This window comes from Balaenoptera borealis (genome assembly GCF_965194805.1).
Source record: "Balaenoptera borealis genome assembly, chromosome: 9".
Taxonomy (NCBI): domain Eukaryota; kingdom Metazoa; phylum Chordata; class Mammalia; order Artiodactyla; family Balaenopteridae; genus Balaenoptera; species Balaenoptera borealis.
The window spans coordinates 30,790,635-30,812,473 of record NC_138873.1 but is presented as its reverse complement, the minus strand read 5'-3'; the positions used below and the strand labels follow the sequence as shown (position 1 = coordinate 30,812,473).

At 35.3% G+C, this 21,839-nt stretch overlaps 1 protein-coding gene across 2 annotated transcripts in view; it reads right to left on the bottom strand.

Moving 5' to 3' along the window:
• Positions 1–21,839, bottom strand: part of MOXD1 (monooxygenase DBH like 1) — an 86,103-nt gene that overhangs the window by 2,000 nt on the left and 62,264 nt on the right. The window contains exons 5-10 of one of the 2 annotated variants that reach the window (XM_082406367.1): positions 19,366–19,545; positions 18,645–18,747; positions 17,013–17,179; positions 15,710–15,901; positions 13,791–13,850; positions 9,824–9,966 (exon numbers count right to left, since the gene is read on the bottom strand). In XM_082406367.1, coding sequence (XP_082262493.1) covers positions 9,824–9,966; positions 13,791–13,850; positions 15,710–15,901; positions 17,013–17,179; positions 18,645–18,747; positions 19,366–19,545 — 845 coding nt within the window. The remainder of the gene's footprint in view (positions 1–9,823; positions 9,967–13,790; positions 13,851–15,709; positions 15,902–17,012; positions 17,180–18,644; positions 18,748–19,365; positions 19,546–21,839) is intronic. The other variant, XM_082406368.1, reaches the window with a different exon arrangement.

Genomic DNA, 21,839 nt, shown 5'->3' with positions numbered 1-21,839 from the left:
ATTACATGTTTCCATCACTTTTCAACATTCTAAAATAGACTTCATACTTGTTCATTTTTACACACATAGATAACCTAATGCAAAGCACTGATGAACTCTTAAGCAGTTGCTAGAAGAAATACATATAAAATAAGGAGTCTTTTTAAAAAAACAAAATTCCTCGGTTTAGTAACAGACGGGTATTACTTTTAAACAAATCGTTTTGGCTTAGAAAGCTTCCCCAGAGCCTCACAATTCCTCACGTACTTGTTTTGGTTCTAGTTAACAATATAACTGGTAAGCATTCAGTTCTGACGAGTATAATGCTAATGGTGTAATGAAGAAACGTACAGAATCTCAAAAGGCACTGAACAATGTTGGAAATTTCAATTCCATACTGTTGAAAAGCCTGACCCCTGCTGGCTGCCCTGTTTTAGCTTGCCTAAGTGACAAAAATTTTTTTTTAATTTGAAATTGAACCAGTGTTTTTAATATTCCACTGAGAAAAAAATACTCTACAAATGATACACTCTGCTTCTACTTGCTGCTCTAAAAAAATATATGTTAAATGTCCAAGAAAGAAGGACGAAATCACAGAAGAATGACATGACCAGCTTCAAGAGGTACTCTTCAGGTGATATCTTTCATTAAATATAAGTTTGATATTATTGATTCTTGAAAAAAGGAAAAGCGTAAGTGTTGGCATAGCTCAGAAATTTACATAAACTACTCCACGGACCTTCCAGGAGATTATCATGGGTAACCAGTAGGTATTTGGCTCCCTTGATACCCCAGGAGGAAGTTCCAGTGATTTTCAGTAATTAACAATGAATTAACCTCCAGCTGAGCAATCTACATTTTTAATATCTGATCTTCACAATTTCTTCATTTAATTATGTCACTACCGACTCTCTCTCTTACACACATAACCTACTCAGGCACATTGAATATTATCTTTTTAATTAAATTAAACATCCTTTATTAATCTTTTACAGTTACAAAGATGCATTTTTAATGTTTAAAATAAAATCATTTCCTCTGTACTCTAATAAGTAAGACAATGAATAATACAATAGGTCATATATGAGAATCTTTATATTCTTTATTCCTAACCTTCTTTTTCCTTTAATTAAAGTCAATATATCTTTGTTGAGTTTTAAATGTACTATTTTGCACAGAGACCTTAAAGTACCATAGAGAGCAATCACCATCATACTACATTAAACATAGCTAGCAATGACCTTAGATCTATAACATTGTAAATTAAATACACTGTGAAGACTCGTAGAGATACAATCCAGAATTAGTATAAAATAAAACTTGTACATGTAAAAACTTGTATAAAGTAAAAATCTGACTTGAAAGGGGCCCATTATATTTACATACAATGTCCTTTTAAATACACTAAAAGCTTTATATTTCATTAAATATAAAATAACTTTAAATCAAATATTAAAAATCAAATTTACTTTTCAAAGAGATACGGTATTTGTCTTGAAAAAAGGAAAATCAACTTCATCACCAGGGAAATGCTGGGGGTTAGTGGGGGTGGGAGGTGGGGGGCGGTGTGGAGATCATCAGCCTGTAATCACCTAAAACACCACCAGGTGGCAATGGAATCTCTGCTAAAGCACTAAGGCGGACTAAATGCCCTAAATTTTCTGCAGCCTTGCTGGTAAGAGTGAATAGTGTATTACATACATAGATGAAATCTTAAAAAGTTTTACTGCTAAAACAAATTAGTAAACTAGTATCCATTTGCTATTTCACAGTATAAAATGACAGAAGAGGTATAAACACATTTATTTACTTACTATAAATATATGGAAAAGGATGTAGGAAAGGGCAAACCCAATGAATCCCATGTCGGAGCCAGCATGACAGGCTGGGTGAGGAGAAGCATGTCGCAACCTCCCTGACCTGGCATCTTGTCTCATTTTTATTGTCTCCTTTCCCTTCCTACTAAATTTGTTCAGGCTCCTACTCTGTAACATCACACCAATCTCCTAACCTTTCCAGCCTGTCCTACACCACATTTCCAGATTACCATTAGAGAAAAGAGAAGGAAAAGACAGAATGAGGAGAAATCCTGGAAAAGTAAATATTTATCCTGAGTATTTTTCCTTAAAAGACTAAGCTGTAAACCAGAAACAGGTGATGTTGAAGTAGCAAGTTCCTCTGCTCTCACTGGCACTGGGACTTAGTTATTAGAAACATTAGGAATGTTCTAGAAATTAAGACAGTTACGTTTCTGCACATCTGGGCAGTGTCCAAATGACTACCCAGATATACATATAAATAGAAGGGTATTATTTATATATCACTATAGTTGATAAAAAGGATTTAATATTGATGAGTAATTTTCCTTTGTAAGCTTAATTTAATTGACCAGTTGAATTAAAAATACACAAATATGGAATAAACTTAGACTATCCAAAATAATTTTGGAAAAAGAAAAAGAATGACAAGTTTGGAGACTTTTACACATTACACACTCTTATTTCAAGATTTACTATAAAGCTATAATAATAATCGAGTGTGGTATTATAGTAAAGCTAAACATGTACCACAATGAAACAGAACTCAGAGACCAGAAATTGTCAGTATATGGGGAAATGATTTTCAGCAAATCTTCCAGAGTAATTATATAGGAAAAGGGTAGTTTTTTTCATCAAATGGTTCTTGTACAACTTGATATCTGTATGAAATACAATGAACCTCAGCATATACAACACACAAAAAATTATTCAAAATGGATCATCAACCTAAAGCTAAAACTGTAAAGTTTTTAGGAAAAAAAAACAGGAGAAAATCTTCACAACCTTGGGCAGGCAGCAATTTCTTACATGGGATATCAAAAGCACAAAACAAACCAAAAATGATAAAACAGACTTCAAAAACTACAGTTGAAAAAGTAAAATCAAGCCAGACTGGGAAAAAATTATTTGCAAACATATACCTGACAAAGATTTATATCCAAAGTATAAAGAACTCTTTAAAATTATGAAGGACTCTTACAACTCAGTAATTTTAAAAAAAGTAACCCAATTAAATGGACAAGAATTTGAACCATTATGAAAGAACATATATAAATGACTAATAACCATGTGAAAAGAGGCTCTATGTCATGCGTCACGGGGAAATGGAAAATAAAACTACACTAAGATACCACTGCATACACATTAAAATAGATAAAATTTAAAATATGGAAAATACAAAATACATTGGGAAGATTGTTAAGCAGCAGGAGATCTTATTAATCTGGTGAAAATGTAAAAAGGTACGCTATTCTGGAGAACATTTTGAGAGTCTTACGCAGTAAACATAAACTTAGTGTACAATCCAGGGACTCCACCACTAGGTGTTAACCCAGAAATTGAAAACATATGTCCGTACAAGGATGAACACAATCATGTTCATAGCAACTTTCTTCATAATAGCCACAAACTGGAAAGAATCCAAATGTCTTTCAACTGGTGAATCGATAAATGAATTTGGGCATATACACACTGGGGAATACTACTCAGCAGTAAAAAGCAAAGGACTGCTGATACATACATACATATATATTCATATATAGTATATGAATCTCAGTATATATTCATCAGTGTAGATGAAGCTCAGAAACACTGTAAGTTAAAGAAGCCAGGCACAAAATAGCATATACCATCTTATCCTATTTTCATAAAATCTAGAAAAGATCAAAGCCAATAGATAGTGACAAAGCAGTTTCATGGTTTCCTGGAGCTTTGTGTGGAGGGCGGATTGTCTCCAGAGGTGTGAGAGAAGTTTTGGCGGTGATGAAAATGCTCTATATCTAATTTGTGATGTGTTTAAGTAGGGGTACCTATCTGAGAAAACTTGAGAACAGTATACTTAACCATAGGGCCATTTTATTGTATGTATGTTCTACCTCAAGCAATTTGACTTAAAAAAAAAAAAAAATAACAAACCGACAAAAAAGACACAGTGTATACTTTACCAATCAAATTGTTAAAAGAAGGAAACCAGGAAATCTGACTTAACAAGGCACAACTCCTAATCCTCTCGACACTCCCTGAGCCAGTGAATGTTGTGAAGCACTGAGTAAAGCTCAATCTCCCTGATAGAAGCAAAAGCTTGAGAGCTGCAACAGATTTGACAGCATGATATAAGGCCTGGGACATTCCCTTATGGAAAGGCATTCAGCCCTAACCACTTAGTAACCATTCTCTAATAGATTTTTAATAAAATCTGAGAAAGGAATAACCCATGCATTGTGATATAGAGTCCCACCTCCACACACACAGCCCTTTACCCTCAAAATATAGAAAAGGAAGTACATAAAATACATCACCCAAACTTCAAACTGTGGTGTGGAGAGAAAAAAAACTACTCTCAGATTTGCTTAGAAGGTAGTAAAAATTCACCTATATTTTACCAGAGCAAAGAGAAGTTTTAAACAGAACTGGCTCAGCGTAAGCAAGAAATGACAAATAACCATGCAAACTTAGGGTGAAAGGAAATTATATCACATTTCATATAAAGAGACAGAAAAAAATCAATTCTAGAAGAAGATATAAATCAATTATACTGGAGAGAATTCCCACAAGTGTTTCACGCTGTAAGTTTATTTAATAAGAACATGAATTCAATTAAACAAGAGCTCAAATAAAAGATGATAAAACAACACAATGAGATGCAAAGAGGGACAGCAGACTAAAGGAAATAAATTTAAGACAAAAAAATTAATACCAAATAAGTTAGAAAAAACAGGAAGCAGAAGAGCACTTCTGAAAAATTATGGGAAAATGCTTGAGAAAAATCCCAAATAGATTAAAAAAAAGTTTGTAGATATAAGATAAAATTTTCTTGAAATGAAAAAAAGAAGTGAATATATGTACTGAAAGAACACTTTGTGTTTCGGGAAAATTTGATTCATATGCTCAACACTGAAATATGTTCAATTTAACTTATGAATTCTCCAGGTAGAGGAAGAATGAGCCCATTCATCCAAAGATATCTCCAAAGGGGGAAAAAAACCCCTATGAGCCCAAAATATTATATCCAGCCAAATGCTGCCCAAATATAAATGCAGAAATTTTCAAACATAAAAGAACTCAGGGCATAAAGCACATGGAAGCCCCTCTTGATTAAGCAACTTGAGGACAAAACCCTGAGGAATCAAATTAAAGAACTCAGAAATGCAGAAATCATATAAAGATTAGGGATTATCACTGAATCTATAAAAGTTGCACTAAATATTGTGGAAATTACGTTTTAGAATTAAATGTGAAAATTAAAAATCTTGAGAATACAAAAATTCTTATATAAATAATAAATATTTGGAGGTACAGAAGGGAGGTTGGGAGAAAATGTGAAAGTGTGAATGTCCTCATCTTTATGATCTAAAACTGAAACATGTTTTTAAAAAAATGTGTTAATATCTTTTAGGATCTATTTTCTCAACATTTGAGAGCTCCTTTATACAATATTATCTCTTGTAGTTAAAAACAATAGCAATGCTTATTTGTTCAACAATTATTCAATTTTGATTTAGTTTCTTTTTCTTCTGATAAATTAAAACAAAATTAAATTGTAATATTTTTGTTTAAAGCGCTGCACAAATTATAATCTGTCTAACGCTACTCTATTCATCTTCATATAAATACCTACATAGAAAAATGTCTGTAATGACATTCCATTAATGTTAGTGTTGCTTATTCCTAACAGAATTTGGGGTGATTGCTTTCATCCTTTTTTTTTAAAAATTTATTTATTTTTGGCTGCGTTGGGTCTTTGCTGTACGTGGGCTTTCTCTAGTTGCGGCGAGCGAGGGCTACTCTTCATTGAGGTGTGCGGGCTTCTCACTGAGGTGGCTTCTCTTGTTGCGGAGCACGGGCTCTAGGCGCACAGGCTTCAGTAGTTGTGGCATGCGGGCTCAGTAGTTGTGGCTCGCGGGCTTAGTTGCTCCGCGGCATGTGGGATCTTCCTGGACCAGGGTTTGAACCCATGTCCCCTGCACTGGCAGGCGGATTCTCAACCGCTGCGCCACCAGGGAAGCCCCATCCTCTTTTTTAAAACCTTTTTCTGCATTACCTAAACTCTTTATAATAAAGCCTGTGTGACTTTTACACCTTATCAACATAAAGTAATTTTTTTCCTGCAAAGAAAAATACAAACACCTCTCCTGGGTTTTTTTTTAAGAAATAGAACAAATAAGGCAGGAACTTTCCATCACATAAACCTCACTGGAACCACACAGACAGTGGTGATGTATGGTGCAGCAGAGAATACAAATTTATCTGAGCTCATTGTCTACTCTGTTATCTGATCTTTGGGAGTTTTTTGTTTTTCCTTAAGCCTTGCCAGATCTGTAGGAGGCAGAGAAAAACTGCATCCCCCCAAACAGACAAATCCTGAGACAGGATGTACTTGTCTCTATCTTTCCACCAATGCATCCTTTAATCCTAGAATTGCCACAGAATGTTTAAAACAAAACTGGACACCTAAATAGTCCCTACATTAAAAGCAAAAATAGGAGATTCTAGGTTATATGTTTTATAATATTCCTGTTTAGTACCGTGTCCTAAAACCAAATTAGCGATATTCTTATAAGCAAAACAGAAAAAAAGCACTCAAACCATTTCTCTCTTTCTGATCTTTTCACCAGAACCTTGTTGGTTTGGCCTTTAATGATATTTATGTCAGTGTGATGATGAACTAGACTTGAAAGTCTGATTTAAAGTCCAAACATGTATTTTATAACAGAGGCTCTTTTTCACTCATATTTTTGAAGAATAACTATATTTAACCATGTAGTTAAATGGTTTTATGTGGGCAATAACATCTCAAAACTGGCCTTGTTCTTTGAAGCAACTCTCCCTGTCTTTTGAAGTGATGAAAACCCCAACTTCAATATTTCCTGAAGGAGACCAAACGTGCGGACACTGGCAGAGCTCGTTGGGACACAGGAGCTGAACGTTTCAGAGGCTTCACGCAAGTTGAACACACAAAAAAATAACTGGACCACAGAACACATTTCATTCATCTTGTAAATACACGGCTTTGAATGTTCATCCAACATTCACTCCAACATTCTCTTGATTAGGAAAAGTTTCTAGTCAATACGTTAAAAATATTCTAAAGGGAAAAAAAAACTACTTAAGTCTTAGTAAGAAACAATATAAACTCAATATTTTAAAAACAAGACTACATCCTAGTGTTTTTAGAATGACGTTTTATGTGCTGTTTTGATTTTTATTGATATTTTATTTACTTATTTGCAATGTAGTTATTGATTGTGAACAAAAAGGCACATATATCAGCAACCACAATACAAACCCCAGCTCTCCCATTTAGTATGTACTCTATGAGGTTGAACAGATTTTTAATCTCTTAGCTTCCATTTCCTTCTCTAAACTGGGATTGCAAATACTGCTCTACCTATTGGAATTGTGTGAAAATAAATTAAATGAAATCATGTATGTGAAAATACTTCATAACCTACAACCTAATTTACACCAGCATTTTGTTATTTGTATTTTGGTAGATACAGACTTATTGTCTAGTGGTCATTGGGTTGTCTGGATAAGAACTCAGTAGAACATATCTATGAATAGCAGGTTTAATTTAAAAAGAAGAGTGTTTTTAGTTCCTAATTTATAATCCCTATAAAATTTTGGAACAAAAAGGAGACCATAATTATATTCTCCTTCAGATCTGCATTTTACCACATCCTCATTAAGAGTTTATTTAACCTCTCCTTAAATACACCCCCTCAAAAATCTATGTGTATCTTTTGCCTAATTACATCAGTCTTTTTCATTTTGAAAAATCCTAATCATTAGAAAATTCTTCCTTATATTAAAATAAAATCTACACTTCAAAATTTCTACCAGCCACCCTAATTCTTCTTTGTGGCACTACTAAGAATGGATAAAATCCTTTTATTCTACATCAACCTTAATATTAATAATAATAATTAATTAATAATAATTCTCAATTTCTTCTTCAAACATGTTTCCCTGCACCATTCACATATCATTACTTTCCCTTTACTCTTCTCTTCCCTCACCATCCCCCAGAGATGCAGTCAATCAACAAGCCCAGAGAGTGCTACCTTCAAAAGCTAACCTGATTGGAACCATTTCTCATGAACACTACTGGCACCATCCTGGTCCAAGGCACCCTCACCTCTCAACTGGACAATCACAAGTCTCCAGGTAGATATTATTCTTTCCAATCTTGCCCTTCTAGAGTCCTTTCTCAACACAGTAGCTAAATTAACATTCTTAATACCCTATACCCTATAATAGCTTCTCTTCGCACTTAAAACCCAAAGTCCTTATGTTGCCTATAAAGTTCTACACTATATGGTCCCACTTGCTCTTAGACCTCCTCACCTACTCTCTGCCAAATTTCACCCTGCTTCAGCCAAACTCACCTTCTTGCTGTTCTTTGAACATGCTAGCCTCATACTCGCCATCCATTATACTGGCTTTTCTCCCTGAAGAGTATACTTGCATATCTTTCCTTGGCTGGCTCCAGATCACCGAGGTCTCTGCTCAAACATCACCTCCTGCTATGGTCTGAATATCTGTGTTCCGCCACCCCCCGCAATTCACATGTTGAAATCTTAATGTCCAGGGTGACATTATTAGGAGGTGGGGTCTTTGGGAGGCTCTGTCCTCATAAGTGGGATTAGTGCCCTTATAGAAGCAGCTTGAGAAAGCTCCCTTGACTCTCTGCCGCATGAGGTCACTGTGAGAAGATGGCTGTCTGTGAGGAAGTGGGTCCTCACCAGATGCTGAATCTGCCAGAATCTTGATCTTGCACTTCTCAGCCTCCGGAACAGTGACAGATAAATTTTCTGTTGTTTATAAGCTACCCTGTCTATGGCAGTAATAAGAGTCCAAATGGACTAAGACACCTCCCGAGAGACGCTCTCACCACCCTACTGAGAACAACTATATACTTCCTTCACTGTCTTGATTATTTTCATAACATCTTTTAATATCGGAAATTTTATATTATGTTGTTTATTTGCTTATTACCTCTTCCCCACTCTAGCACACAATCTCAAGGGAGCAGGAATAATATTTCTCTTGTTTATAATTTTATCCCAAGTCATTTCTATTATATGCAATTGTGCAGAAAGAGTTAACACAGCAGGCCTGAGACTGCCATCCTTAGGAACACCTGCTTGGAAGACTGACCTCTGGCTGGCATCAGTGAACTTAAATAGCAAACAATTTCCTATAAGGACATAAAACTTTCTCCAAATGCTAAGAGTAATTTACTGTACCTAGACTGTCTGTACAAATGACGCTGTTTATGTTGAACACTTGCTTTCCTCCTGGGAGTCTGGAATTTTGCTATTTGCTAAGCAGAGGGCACCTATGTGACCAGCCCCCAGTAGAAACTCTGAGCACTGAGTCTCTAATGAGCTTCTCCAGTTGACAACACTTCATATATGTTGTCATAATTTGACGTGGGTGGAATTAAGCACACGCTGTGTGACTCCACTAGGAGAGGTCTCTTGGAAGCTTGCACTTGGTTTCCTGTGGACTTTACCTCATGTGCCTTTTCCTTTTGTTCATTTTTCTTTATGTTCTTTCACTGTAATAAATATTAGCCATGAGTACAACTATAAGCTGAATCCTTTAGGTCTTCCTAGAAAACTACTGAAGCTAAGAGTAGTCTCAAGGCCCCTGGACACAACAAGCAAGAAGGTCCCTTGGACTCCCCAGTTGAAAATAATCAAATAGAACAGCACATAAAGGAATCCCATAACATGGTGATGAATCTAGTATGAAAATAAAGCCCATCCTTACCCCTGCCATGAAATCTGTTTACTACTTACGTGACTGGCCTGTAGATCTCCTTAACACCAATGAACTGAAGTTGTTCCATAATGTCTGGGATACTTGCACATCGAGTAAGATTAATTCGTGGGTAATAAAGAAGGTAAGAGAGACACATTTCATTCCTGGTGCTTAATCCTCCCTGAAAATGGAGATACTTTATTTAGAAAAATGTATGTTCCACCGACTCTGATACTTATAGCACACAAGCTGCAAATGTTATGCATTTTCTTCCCATATCGAAATGTCATAAATCTTAAAGCTGAAAAATAATCACTTAAAGGCCAATTTGGTTTTTCAACAGATAGCGGCACATTTCAAAATTAATAAAGTTATTTCCATCTCTTTAAAAGCTGCCTTTCTTAAATAACTTAATAATCTCCTCAAAGTTCAGTGTATGTGATGTAAACTTCTCACCACAGTGAACATTCCAGAGGATGTTCAGTAACAAGATACCAATCGGTCAGTTTGATGGAATCTTTGCCTGATTGATTGCACTGAATTTTCCATAATCTTGCTGTCATGTATATAAACATCAGCAGCTGCATACCACAGGGGAGGCACAGGTCACAGTTTGAATCTAAGTAGTAAATTATGTACTAATTAAAAAAGAAGAACAGCATCTGGAGTTGCTACAACAATGTCCAATTTTCAACCAAAAGTTATTAAACATGAAAAGAAACTGGAAACTATGATCTGTATTCAGGACAAAAAGTTAGTAGAAATGAATTGTGAGAAGACATGGATGCTGGATTTAGCAAAGATTTAAAATCAGACATAAATATATGTAAAGAGCTAAAGAAAGATGTTCAAATAATTAAAGGTAAATATGTTAAAAATGAGTGAACAAATAAGGAATGACATCAGACAAAGGAAAACATTAGAAAAAGGAACCGAATAGAAATTCTAGAGTTGAAATGTACTATAACTACATTAAAAATTCACAGGATGAGCTCAACAGCAACTTGACATGGCAGAGGAAGGAAGCCGTGAACTTGAAGATCAATCAATAGCAATTTCCCAACCCAAAGGACAGAGAAAAAAAGACTAAAGAAAGTGAAAACACCTCAGAGATCTGTAGGATAATATTAGATGTTCCATGTGTGTAATTTGAATTCCAGAATGAGAGGGAAGAGAAAAAAAGAATAGAAAAAAATATTTGAAAAAAATGGTGGAAATCCTCCCAAATTGAGTGAAAAACATTAACTTACAGACCCAAGAAGCTCAATAAATGCCAAAGATAATTATGAAGACAGCCATACTTAGACACATCATAGTCATATTGCTGAAAGCCAAAGACAAAGAGAAAATCTTGAAAGCAGCAAAGAAAAACGATACATTGTATACAGGGGAGCAGTAATACAGTGAACAACTGACATTTCATCGATGGAAGTAACAAAAAGATATTGGAATCACATTTTCAACTGCTCCAGGGAAAAAGAAATTAACCAAGAATTCTGCATCCAGCAAATCATCTATCTTTCAAAAGTGAAGGTGAAAAACATAGTAGTGTTGTTCATAGTTATACGTTAATGTAGTAGCTAATATGCAATGATTTTACAAATTGCAAAACAGAATGCTTCGCACTTGATGCAGGATTGGGCAAAAGAAGAAGCTGATCTGCAAATGAGGTGCAGCTGACACCTCAGTAAATATATTTAATCTGTCCTTGAGCTGGGACGGCTATTCAGAGTTATACCAAATTGTAGGAAGGGAATTGGGCTTTTGTATTCTCACATCAACCAGTCATTGGCTGCTGGCTGCCCCACTGAAGAGAGTATAACTTTAAGTGGGTCATTCCTTGACTCCGATGGCAATGTCCAGTGAGGGACACACTTCTGCTTTTTTTCTATTGTATGTTTGTCTTATGTTATGGATTTATAGAATCTATTTTATATGCTGGATACTAATGCTTTATGTATTGCAAATTTTTTTTTTCAGTTTAGAACTTATCTTTTCACTTAATAGTGTTTTTTGGGTAACCAAAAGCGTTAAGGTAATCAAATTCATCAATCTTCTAATTTATAGTTTGTGCTTTTTATGTTCTGTTTAAGAAGTTCTTACCCCAAAGTACTAAAGTTATATTTATATATATTTCTCCTAATGGTTTTAATATTTTGTTTTTCACATTTTAATGTTTAATCTACCTGGAAATGATTTTTTTGTGTATTGTGGGAGATAAAGATGTAATTTTATTTTTGTCATCTGGATACCCAACTGTGCCACTAAATTCTTTAATGAAAAAGTCCATCCTTTGCCACTTATCTGAATGCCATTTCTATATTAAACCAAGTTTCCACGTAGGGGGTTTGTAGGTCTGTTTCCAGGATCCCTATTCCAGCCCACTCTTCTAACTCTGGACCCAAACCACACTATTAATCACCATAGCTTTAAAATAAGTCATCAAATCTAGTAGCTTGTTTCCCATCTTGTTCTTTTTAGTAGTGTCTTGCCAATTCTTAACCCTTTGCTCTTTTATGTAGATTTTACAATCAACTTGCTCCGTGTAAAAGCTAAAACTGTAAAATTTTTAGAAAATTTTTTTTTAAAAAATAGGAGAAAACCTTTGGCTAGGTGAAGATTTCTTAGTTAGACACCAAAACCCCAAATCATAAAATCTCTCTGATCTTTCTTTACTGGAATTATATCAAATTTATAAACCAATTTAAAAAGAAAGATTATCTTTGTTTCACTGAGCTTTTCTATCCATGAACACAGTACCTCTTAATTTCTTTAGGTGATCTTTAATGTCTTGCATAATGACTAATAATTTTCTCCATAGATATCAAACACATCTAATGTTATTTTATTTCTATAGGATGTGTAGCCTTAAATTGAATTTTCTTGAGATAATTTATTGTATACTAAAATACAATTAACTTTAGATTTATCAGTTTGGGGGAGGTTTTGATGTGGAAAATTACAATATCTGTAAATAATGTGTTTTACTTCTTCGCTTCTTCCTTTCTGATCTTTATATCTCATTTTTTTCTTTTCTACTACGATATTGAATAAAACCAGTGATAATAAATATCCTTGTCTTCTTCCTGACTTTAAAGAATTACTTCTAGTATTTCACTTAGTTTGATATTTGCTATAGATTTTTCACAGCTAATCTTTATCTGGTTAAGGCAATTCTCTCCTATTCCTAGTTTGCTAAATGTCCTTTATTGCCCCCATGACTGACAAATTTTATGAATGCTTTTTCTGCCCCTATTGAAGTGATCATAAGTCTTTTTCCTTCAATCTCTTAATGTATAATGGCATTAGTGTATTTTCTAATTTGAACCAATTTTACATTCCTTAGTAAAGCCCAAATCAGTCCTAACGTTACATTTTTATATAATGCTGGATTTGGTTTGTCAATACTTTTTGTCAAAGTTACTTCCCTCGGGTGCATGTTGGGGACCTTTCTCGTATGGCCCATATCAAGTTTCAGTATTAAGCTTATGCTAACTTCATAAAATGAGTTGGTAGAAGGTGTTCTCCCTTTTTTTGTGCTCCCTGGAAGAGACCGAGGAAGGCATGAGTGATTTATTTCTTGAATGTTTGGCAGAACTCCCCAGTAAATCTGTTGGGGCCAGATTTCTCTTTGGGTCAGAAGCGCTAAGGTCATGGAATTTATTCTTCCTTTTGAAGTCTCGATTAATCTAAGTCCAGACTCACGCGCATGGTCATTAGCGACCACAGGTCTTTATTAATAATATTGGGTGAGGGAAAACTGAAAGACTAAGTACAGCTTTTCATGAAAGGGTCACTAAATTATACTGCAAATATTACCAAGGTATCATTAGTTAATCTGATAAAATGCTAAAACAGCTCTGATTTCACTTTTATGATGATTCATGTTCAAGACATTCAGGAATTTTGCTTCCAAATGTGAATGCTTTTCACTTTTTTCTCTTCTAAAAAGTTTATTCCTTCTCCTCCACAAAAAAATTTTAATAATAATAAAATTCGTCTTACCCAAGTCATCCGGGATCTATCTTTTGTGTTGTAGCGACACTCAGTAATTAGATTATCCCCCTAAAACATAAAAGTAGAAGCTTTCAGATTGGAGTTTCATGCTGTTTTATTTATCTAATACATTTGTAGACAGTTTAATTTGCTATATGAATGCATGCATTAAGTAATTTGATTCATAAGAAGACCTTTGATCTATTAAATTCTAGGTTTGCTAGTATAATAAGCAAGCAAACAAACAAATAAGACTCTCTTTGTTCAGGCCAGACTCCACCATGTTCTAGCTACATGACCTTAGGTAAGGAAATGACTCAACTGGGCACAATTTGTTCATCTAAAAAATAATGATAAAAATAGCACTTATCTTGCACAGCTGTTGGGAGGAGATTACATGACAGAACACACATTTAGTTCTTAGTACAGATGAAACACTTCATAAATGTTAGCCACAGATACCAGTTATTGTGATTATCTCTTCATTTACATTATTTTCTTTAAAGGTCCTTAGGTATTCATTTTCTTAAAACAGATTTATGAGGCAAATTACTAGTAATTTATTTTTCCCATACTTTCCAACCTTTTGAACAGTTCTGCACGTAATGAAAATAATTTTTTATGGCTCCCCAGTCAGGTAAGTGGACAGGCTATTCATCAGAGGGAGTGAGCTCTGGGTAATGGCCCCCAGATTTGTCCTCCCTGCCTGGATATTCAGAGAGCCCAGAGATCAGTATCTCAACATATTTATACCCTACTTATGGCACACCAGTTATGTGTCACAAGGAGTTCTGAGATAACCCAATAAAACTGGTTGGAGAGTCCCAAGACAAGACAACACCATAAAATGGAGGGTAGTCCTTAAGAATCTTGAGATCACTGTTTCTCAAATTTCATCTTCCTACTCTCAGGGTGTGTCAGGGGATTTCTGCATGTAGAAAAGATATTGCTATTACTCTCACTTCATAACTAGTATAAGTATCTGACTTTTAAGAAGAGAATAAGGGGCTTCCTTGGTGGCGCAGTGGTTGAGAATCTGCCTGCCAATGCAGGGGACACAGGTTCGAGCCCTGGTTCTGGGAGGATCCCACATGCCGCAGAGCAATTGGGCCCGTGAGCCATAACTACTGAGCCTGCACGTCTGGAGCCTGTGCTCCACAACAGGAGATAGTGAGAGGCCCGCGCACCGCACCGCGATGAAGAGTGGCCCCCGCTTGCCACAACTAGAGAAAGCCCTCGTACAGAAACAAAGACCCAACACAGCCAAAAATAAATAAATAAATTTTTTTAAAAACCAAAAAAAAAGAGAATAAGGGTAGGAATTTATATAACTATTGAGCTTGATGGCCATTAAATAAAAAATTTGACAAAATGAAGCATCATAAAATTTTTAAAATTCTTCATTATTATAAAGCATAAAGTTCTCTTCTGTGCCCTTCCACTAGAACCCCAAGTACTGCTGCAAGCTGAATTACACACAACAGAATAATTAGCTATGTCCAAATATCTGTCAAATGAAAGAATTACCTTATATTCATTTTTACTGAAATGAAACTTCCAAAAACTATCTTATGTTGAAAGCAAACTTCTGATCTTACCATTACTTGAACTGCAAGCCAAAGGATTGTTAACTGGGGAGTCAAGTAAAAAAAGAAAAAAAAAAAGATGCTTACAGCACAAAACCCAAGTTTTTATTTTCTTTTTAAATCAACAACTTGAGTTGCCCCTGGGAATAGTAAGAAAAATGAGTTTCAATTTGGGAAAACAGATCAAACACATTCCATGTGGCTTGTGCAACAGCCATGGTGGGTGGCTTTGAGGATATGGATGAGCGATTTATTTCACCAATAGAAACCTGGCTAATTCTCAGCAGACATATGTCTCAGGACTTTGATGACATTCAGTGAAAAAGAACAAAACAATCATACTGGTAAGATTGTTCGTTCTTCCTTAAGGTACTGAAACTCCTGGAAATTGAAGTCAAAATCATCATCATAAGCGAGTAATCTCATTTCCTCCCCTTTGCGAAAATGACGCAGCCTGATGCCTCTGCCTGCCAGGTGAGCATGGAGCAGAACAGCAAACACGTGGATGCCACTTGGCTTCTCAACTTCCAAAGCCTGCAGGGGACACAGGGGACACAGGGGACAGAGGCCTGATTAGCCCAAGTAAGCTCAGACGGTTCACCTTAAAACACACTTGTAGGGGCAACGGAGAAGAAAAGCTTACACGATTTAAGTGAATGCATGAGCTGCCAGACAATTTGAATTTGGATTTTTCCTGACTTATACCTAGCAGTGTTATCTTTGTGAAGCAATACTGGCTGGGAGAAAAGAAAAGGGACTAATGCTTGCTGAGGACCAACTGGACCACTTCTAAATATTACCTTTCTTTTTTCTTCTTTTAGTAGGTAAGAAAGCAGTCAAAGCTCCTGGCAAAAAGATTCCAGTATGTTGGTAGCTTGCACGTTGAAAACTCTTAAAAGGAAAATCTATTCCCACTTTTCCAGATAAGAAAACTGAACTGAGAGAGTGAAATTAAATGAAATGCTCATGGTCCTACAGCTAGTGGTTGATGTCATGGCAATTTAATTCATGGTGTAAATGTCTTAAATAACTCAGAAGAGCACAATCTTTCCACTCCACCAGTCTGCCATACTGTCTACAACCACAATATCCTATAATTCATAAAGAATACTATCCATGTCGAAATACTTTAATTCAAGAAAAAAGAACTATAAATGGAAGCAGCCATTATGAAATACTTATATATGGTTTTCTCTTATCCAATATGTATTTTTATATTAGTTATTCTTGCTCTTTGGTTAAAGAAGGGAAGGCAACTATAAATCAGAGAAAATGAGAAAAAAATGAAAATGAATCATGGAAAAAACAAATATGGGTAAAGATGAAGTTGAGAAAGGAGAAGGGGACTACACAAACAAAGGTCGAAATTGTAAAAGAGAAAGTGAAGTATCCGCTATGAAACAATCAAAGGAGGGGAAAGGAAGGAAAACACCCTGAAAATTATTCCTGTCTTTAGAATTCTACACCTGTAGTCTTCAAGATTTAAAAAAGCAATAGAGGTCCTGCTAAAATTGTAAATAATTGTTTTACAGCATGACAACAAGAAAAAGATTAATAATAAACTAACTTGGAATTTTCCAAACATAGTTTCTAAGAGCATAGATGAATCTGGAAACAACAGCTCATAGACTCAGACATAGCATACCTCTTCCAGGCATTCCAGGGTGCAGTGGCCCTCAGACCGGAAATCAGGCAGGCCTGGAGGGATTGTGTGGAAGAGGCTTACCCAGAGGCCAGCCTCAATCACCCCAGCGTCGTATTTCCTTATATCTGTCGTGTGAAATAACCTCAATCCAGAATTATCTATTAAGCCTGGAACGAGCATTTAAACAAGAATCATTCAAAGTGAGTTTAAGTTCTTAAAAAAGAAAAAGTTTTCCATATTCAGTTGAAATGGGTTCATTGGCTTTTCTTAAAAATCTCACAAGGGAAAGGAATACAAGCAAAGATTAATGGACGGCAACATTCAGCTTCAAAAAGAGGAATTAAAAGATGAGTCACCATATGGTCTGCAACCATTCTTCACTTACACAGCATACCATGGGAGACACGTTTGTGTTGACTAGCTGATATATTCCACAATTACCTAACATGAAGACAGAACGAAAATTCTAAAGTCATTCATTAGAATATAGAATAACTCAACAGGAGTTTTATTTTATATTGTTTTGAGGTGAAGTTCAGTAACATTTACATAGAGGTGAAAACCCCTTGGTCTGGAAACCACCTGGTGATGGAGAAAAGTACTAATGGTTAACTTTCTTTATAGTTTATTACCAGTCTTTTAATAATTCATCAGTCGTTCTATCAACAAACAGTTATTAAGAATCTATAATGTGAACAGCACAACAACAGGCACAGTGGGGAGGAAAGATGAATAAGACACATCTCTTGCTGTGACATAGTTATCATAAGGACGGACAGTATGAGCCCCAAACACTTCATAAATCCGTTCCACTATAAAATTGCTTCTTCTCTGCAGTGGTGACTTACCTACCTGTGACTACCGAACTGACTTTTGGATCAATTAACATATATATAATTTTGTATTAATTGTTGTGATTATTTTATTGTTTCTCTTTTCCACTACACTATAATGTCCATGAGGGTGGGGACATTATGTTGTTAAACACAGATCCAGCACATCATTGGTGCTCAGTATTTGCTGAAAAATTGCACGAATCAGTGTAAGATAATAACTTTAAGTTTCTTCTGTTGATAATTTCATATTAAATCCTTCAATTTTTTGGCTTTGGAATATTACATAGTGAATTCAGGTGTAAATACTTACCTCTCTTCATTCCAACATCATATTACACAGTGTCACTGCATAAATATTTTTGAGTATATTTATGGTTTGCCTATCACACAACAAAATGCTTAATATTTTCTAGTGTGATGAACGATAGTTTTTTATATATGCTTTTAGAAAGAAAATATTTTGTAAGCACCATGTATTTGGGACTAATTTACATCATAAAGGGAAAAGTCTATTATTCTACTTCCTGGTAAGTAATATGCAAATTGCTTTTTAAAATTAGTGATCACATGCGCCCATTTGCCTGGTTCATCGCTGGTTAATGACTGCTGTCCCAGTGTAACTATTAATAGTGCCCTTTTTCATTCTAAAAAAAGTATCCTAATTGGATGACAAATGTATAGGTTAATTCTTTCTACCACTGGATGTTATTTTATTTTAAGTCTGTTTAACTCTGTTAAAATTAAAAGTTACAAAACTTTAAAAATCATAGGTAGAATGTATAAAGAATACACTCACCTTCCTTATATGTTGGATTGTCGTAATGGACTTCCAGGAGCACATAATGAGGGTCTAACGGAGTGCCAAGGGATAATCCAACATGAGGTGGATAGGAAAAACCCTAAACAAGCAAAATTCCATGACATACTGTCCTGTGAAAGTCCCTCAGAGCTCTGCTCCACCCAAAAGCCAGCCATTCTCAATGATATTTCAATGTTCTTCAAATCCATTAATCTATAGTTGATCAAATAAAATGGCTTAAGGGAAGAATTACTTCCTATGGAAAGAAAAATAAACCACCCTCATATCAAAAATAGTATATAGGGCCTCCCTGGTGGCGCAGCGGTTAAGAATCCACCTGCTAATGCAGTGGACACGGGTTCGAGCCCTAGTCCGGGAAGATCCCACATGCCACGGAGCAACTAAGCCCGTGAGCCACAACTACTGAGCCCGCGTGCCACAACTAATGAAGCTCACGCGCCTAGAGCCTGTGCTGCGCAACAAGAGAAGCCACTGCAATGAGAAGCCCGTGCTCCACAATGAAGAGCAGCCCCCGCTCGCAGCAACCAGAGAAAGCCCACGCACAGCAACGAAGACCCAACACAGCCATAAATAAATAAATAAATACATACATACATTAAAAAAAAAATAGTATATAGAGTTTTACATGTAAGTGTTAGACTCGTAGGGGGAAAAATGATCAATTAACTTCGTTACATCTCAGTAATCATTGGCCCACCTCTCCACCAATGGCCCACGCAAAAATGACAGTCTCGCAGGTGAGGAAGGCATCGGGCATGTTAGGGTGGTAGCACTCGTGGCCGTGGTCCAGGACGCTGTCGCTGAAGTTGCTGCTGCACTGATAGAGCAGGATGTGATGGACCAGACTCTCGTGGCCTCTCTGTATCATGGGCTTAACCTAAGCAAGCACAGGTGAGAGGGAGGATGCAATGAATAAAAACACCCTACAACACCCTACGATAAGCATGAAACTAGCATAAATGATTATTAGTTTTTGAAAGGAATAGTTTTCTCAACTACGTAACGGTTATGTGGCTGAAGCATAATTTGTTCTGGAGATGACGACAGTGATGATGATGATGGCAGCGGCAAAGACAATGGCAACAGCAAAGATGCGATAACCATTTACTCCTCCAAGAATCCTAGGACTTCACTAATCTGTTGTTTGCTTTTTAAACTCACTGTTGTTTCCCTTAACATTCTGCATAGCAGCTGTTTCAAAACTTGCTTGCTCTCTTCCAGGTTTTACTTTGCCCTGGCACTCTCTGTCTCTCTCTGTCTCTCTCTCCAACTCTCTGTCTCTGTCTCTCTGTCTCTCTCTTTTTCACATAGAAAAAAAAATCACATAGGCATAAATGCCTTCAGTCTCCCTCTCCACCACCTCAAAATGTTATCTTTACCCATCCCTACTGGCAGTAATAGATCATGTATCACCTATCTATCTATCTTTCTATCATCTATCATCTATCATCTATCATCTATCATCTATCACCTATCTATCTATCTTTCTATCATCTATCATCTATCATCTATCATCTATCATCTATCATCTATCACCTATCTATCTATCTTTCTATCATCTATCATCTATCATCTATCATCTATCATCTATCATCTATCATCTATCAATCACCTATCTATCTATCTTTCTATCATCTATCATCTATCATCTATCATCTATCATCTATCAGCTATCATCTATCATCTATCATCTATCATCTATCAGCTATCTATCTATCATCTATCATCTATCACCTATCTATCTATCTTTCTATCATCTATCATCTATCATCTATCATCTATCATCTATCATCTATCAGCTATCATCTATCATCTATCATCTATCATCTATCATCTATCATCTATCACCTATCTATCTATCTTTCTATCATCTATCATCTATCATCTATCATCTATCATCTATCAATCTTTCTATCATCTATCATCTATCATCTATCATCTATCATCTATCATCTATCACCTATCTATCTATCTTTCTATCATCTATCATCTATCATCTATCATCTATCATCTATCATCTATCATCTATCATCTATCACCTATCACCTATCTATCTATCATCTATCATCTATCATCTATCATCTATCATCTATCATCTATCATCTATCAGCTATCATCTATCATCTATCAGCTATCATCTATCAGCTATCATCTATCATCTATCAGCTATCATCTATCAGCTATCATCTATCATCTATCAGCTATCTATCTATCATCTATCATCTATCTATCTATCATCTATCATCTATCATCTATCATCTATCATCTATCATCTATCATCTATCATCTATCTATCTATCTTTCTATCATCTATCATCTATCATCTATCATCTATCATCTATCATCTATCAGCTATCTATCTATCATCTATCATCTATCATCTATCATCTATCATCTATCTATCTATCATCTATCATCTATCATCTATCATCTATCTATCTATCATCTATCATCTATCATCTATCATCTATCATCTATCATCTATCATCTATCTATCTATCATCTATCATCTATCATCTATCATCTATCTATCTATCTTTCTATCATCTATCATCTATCATCTATCATCTATCATCTATCATCTATCTATCTATCTTTCTATCATCTATCATCTATCATCTATCATCTATCATCTATCATCTATCTATCTATCTTTCTATCATCTATCATCTATCATCTATCATCTATCATCTATCATCTATCATCTATCAGCTATCTATCTATCATCTATCATCTATCATCTATCATCTATCATCTATCATCTATCTATCTATCATCTATCATCTATCATCTATCATCTATCATCTATCATCTATCATCTATCTATCTATCATCTATCATCTATCATCTATCATCTATCATCTATCATCTATCATCTATCTATCTATCTTTCTATCATCTATCATCTATCATCTATCATCTATCATCTATCATCTATCAGCTATCTATCTATCATCTATCATCTATCATCTATCATCTATCATCTATCATCTATCATCTATCATCTATCATCTATCATCTATCTATCTATCATCTATCATCTATCATCTATCATCTATCATCTATCTATCTATCATCTATCATCTATCATCTATCATCTATCATCTATCATCTATCATCTATCATCTATCATCTATCTATCTATCATCTATCATCTATCTATCTATCATC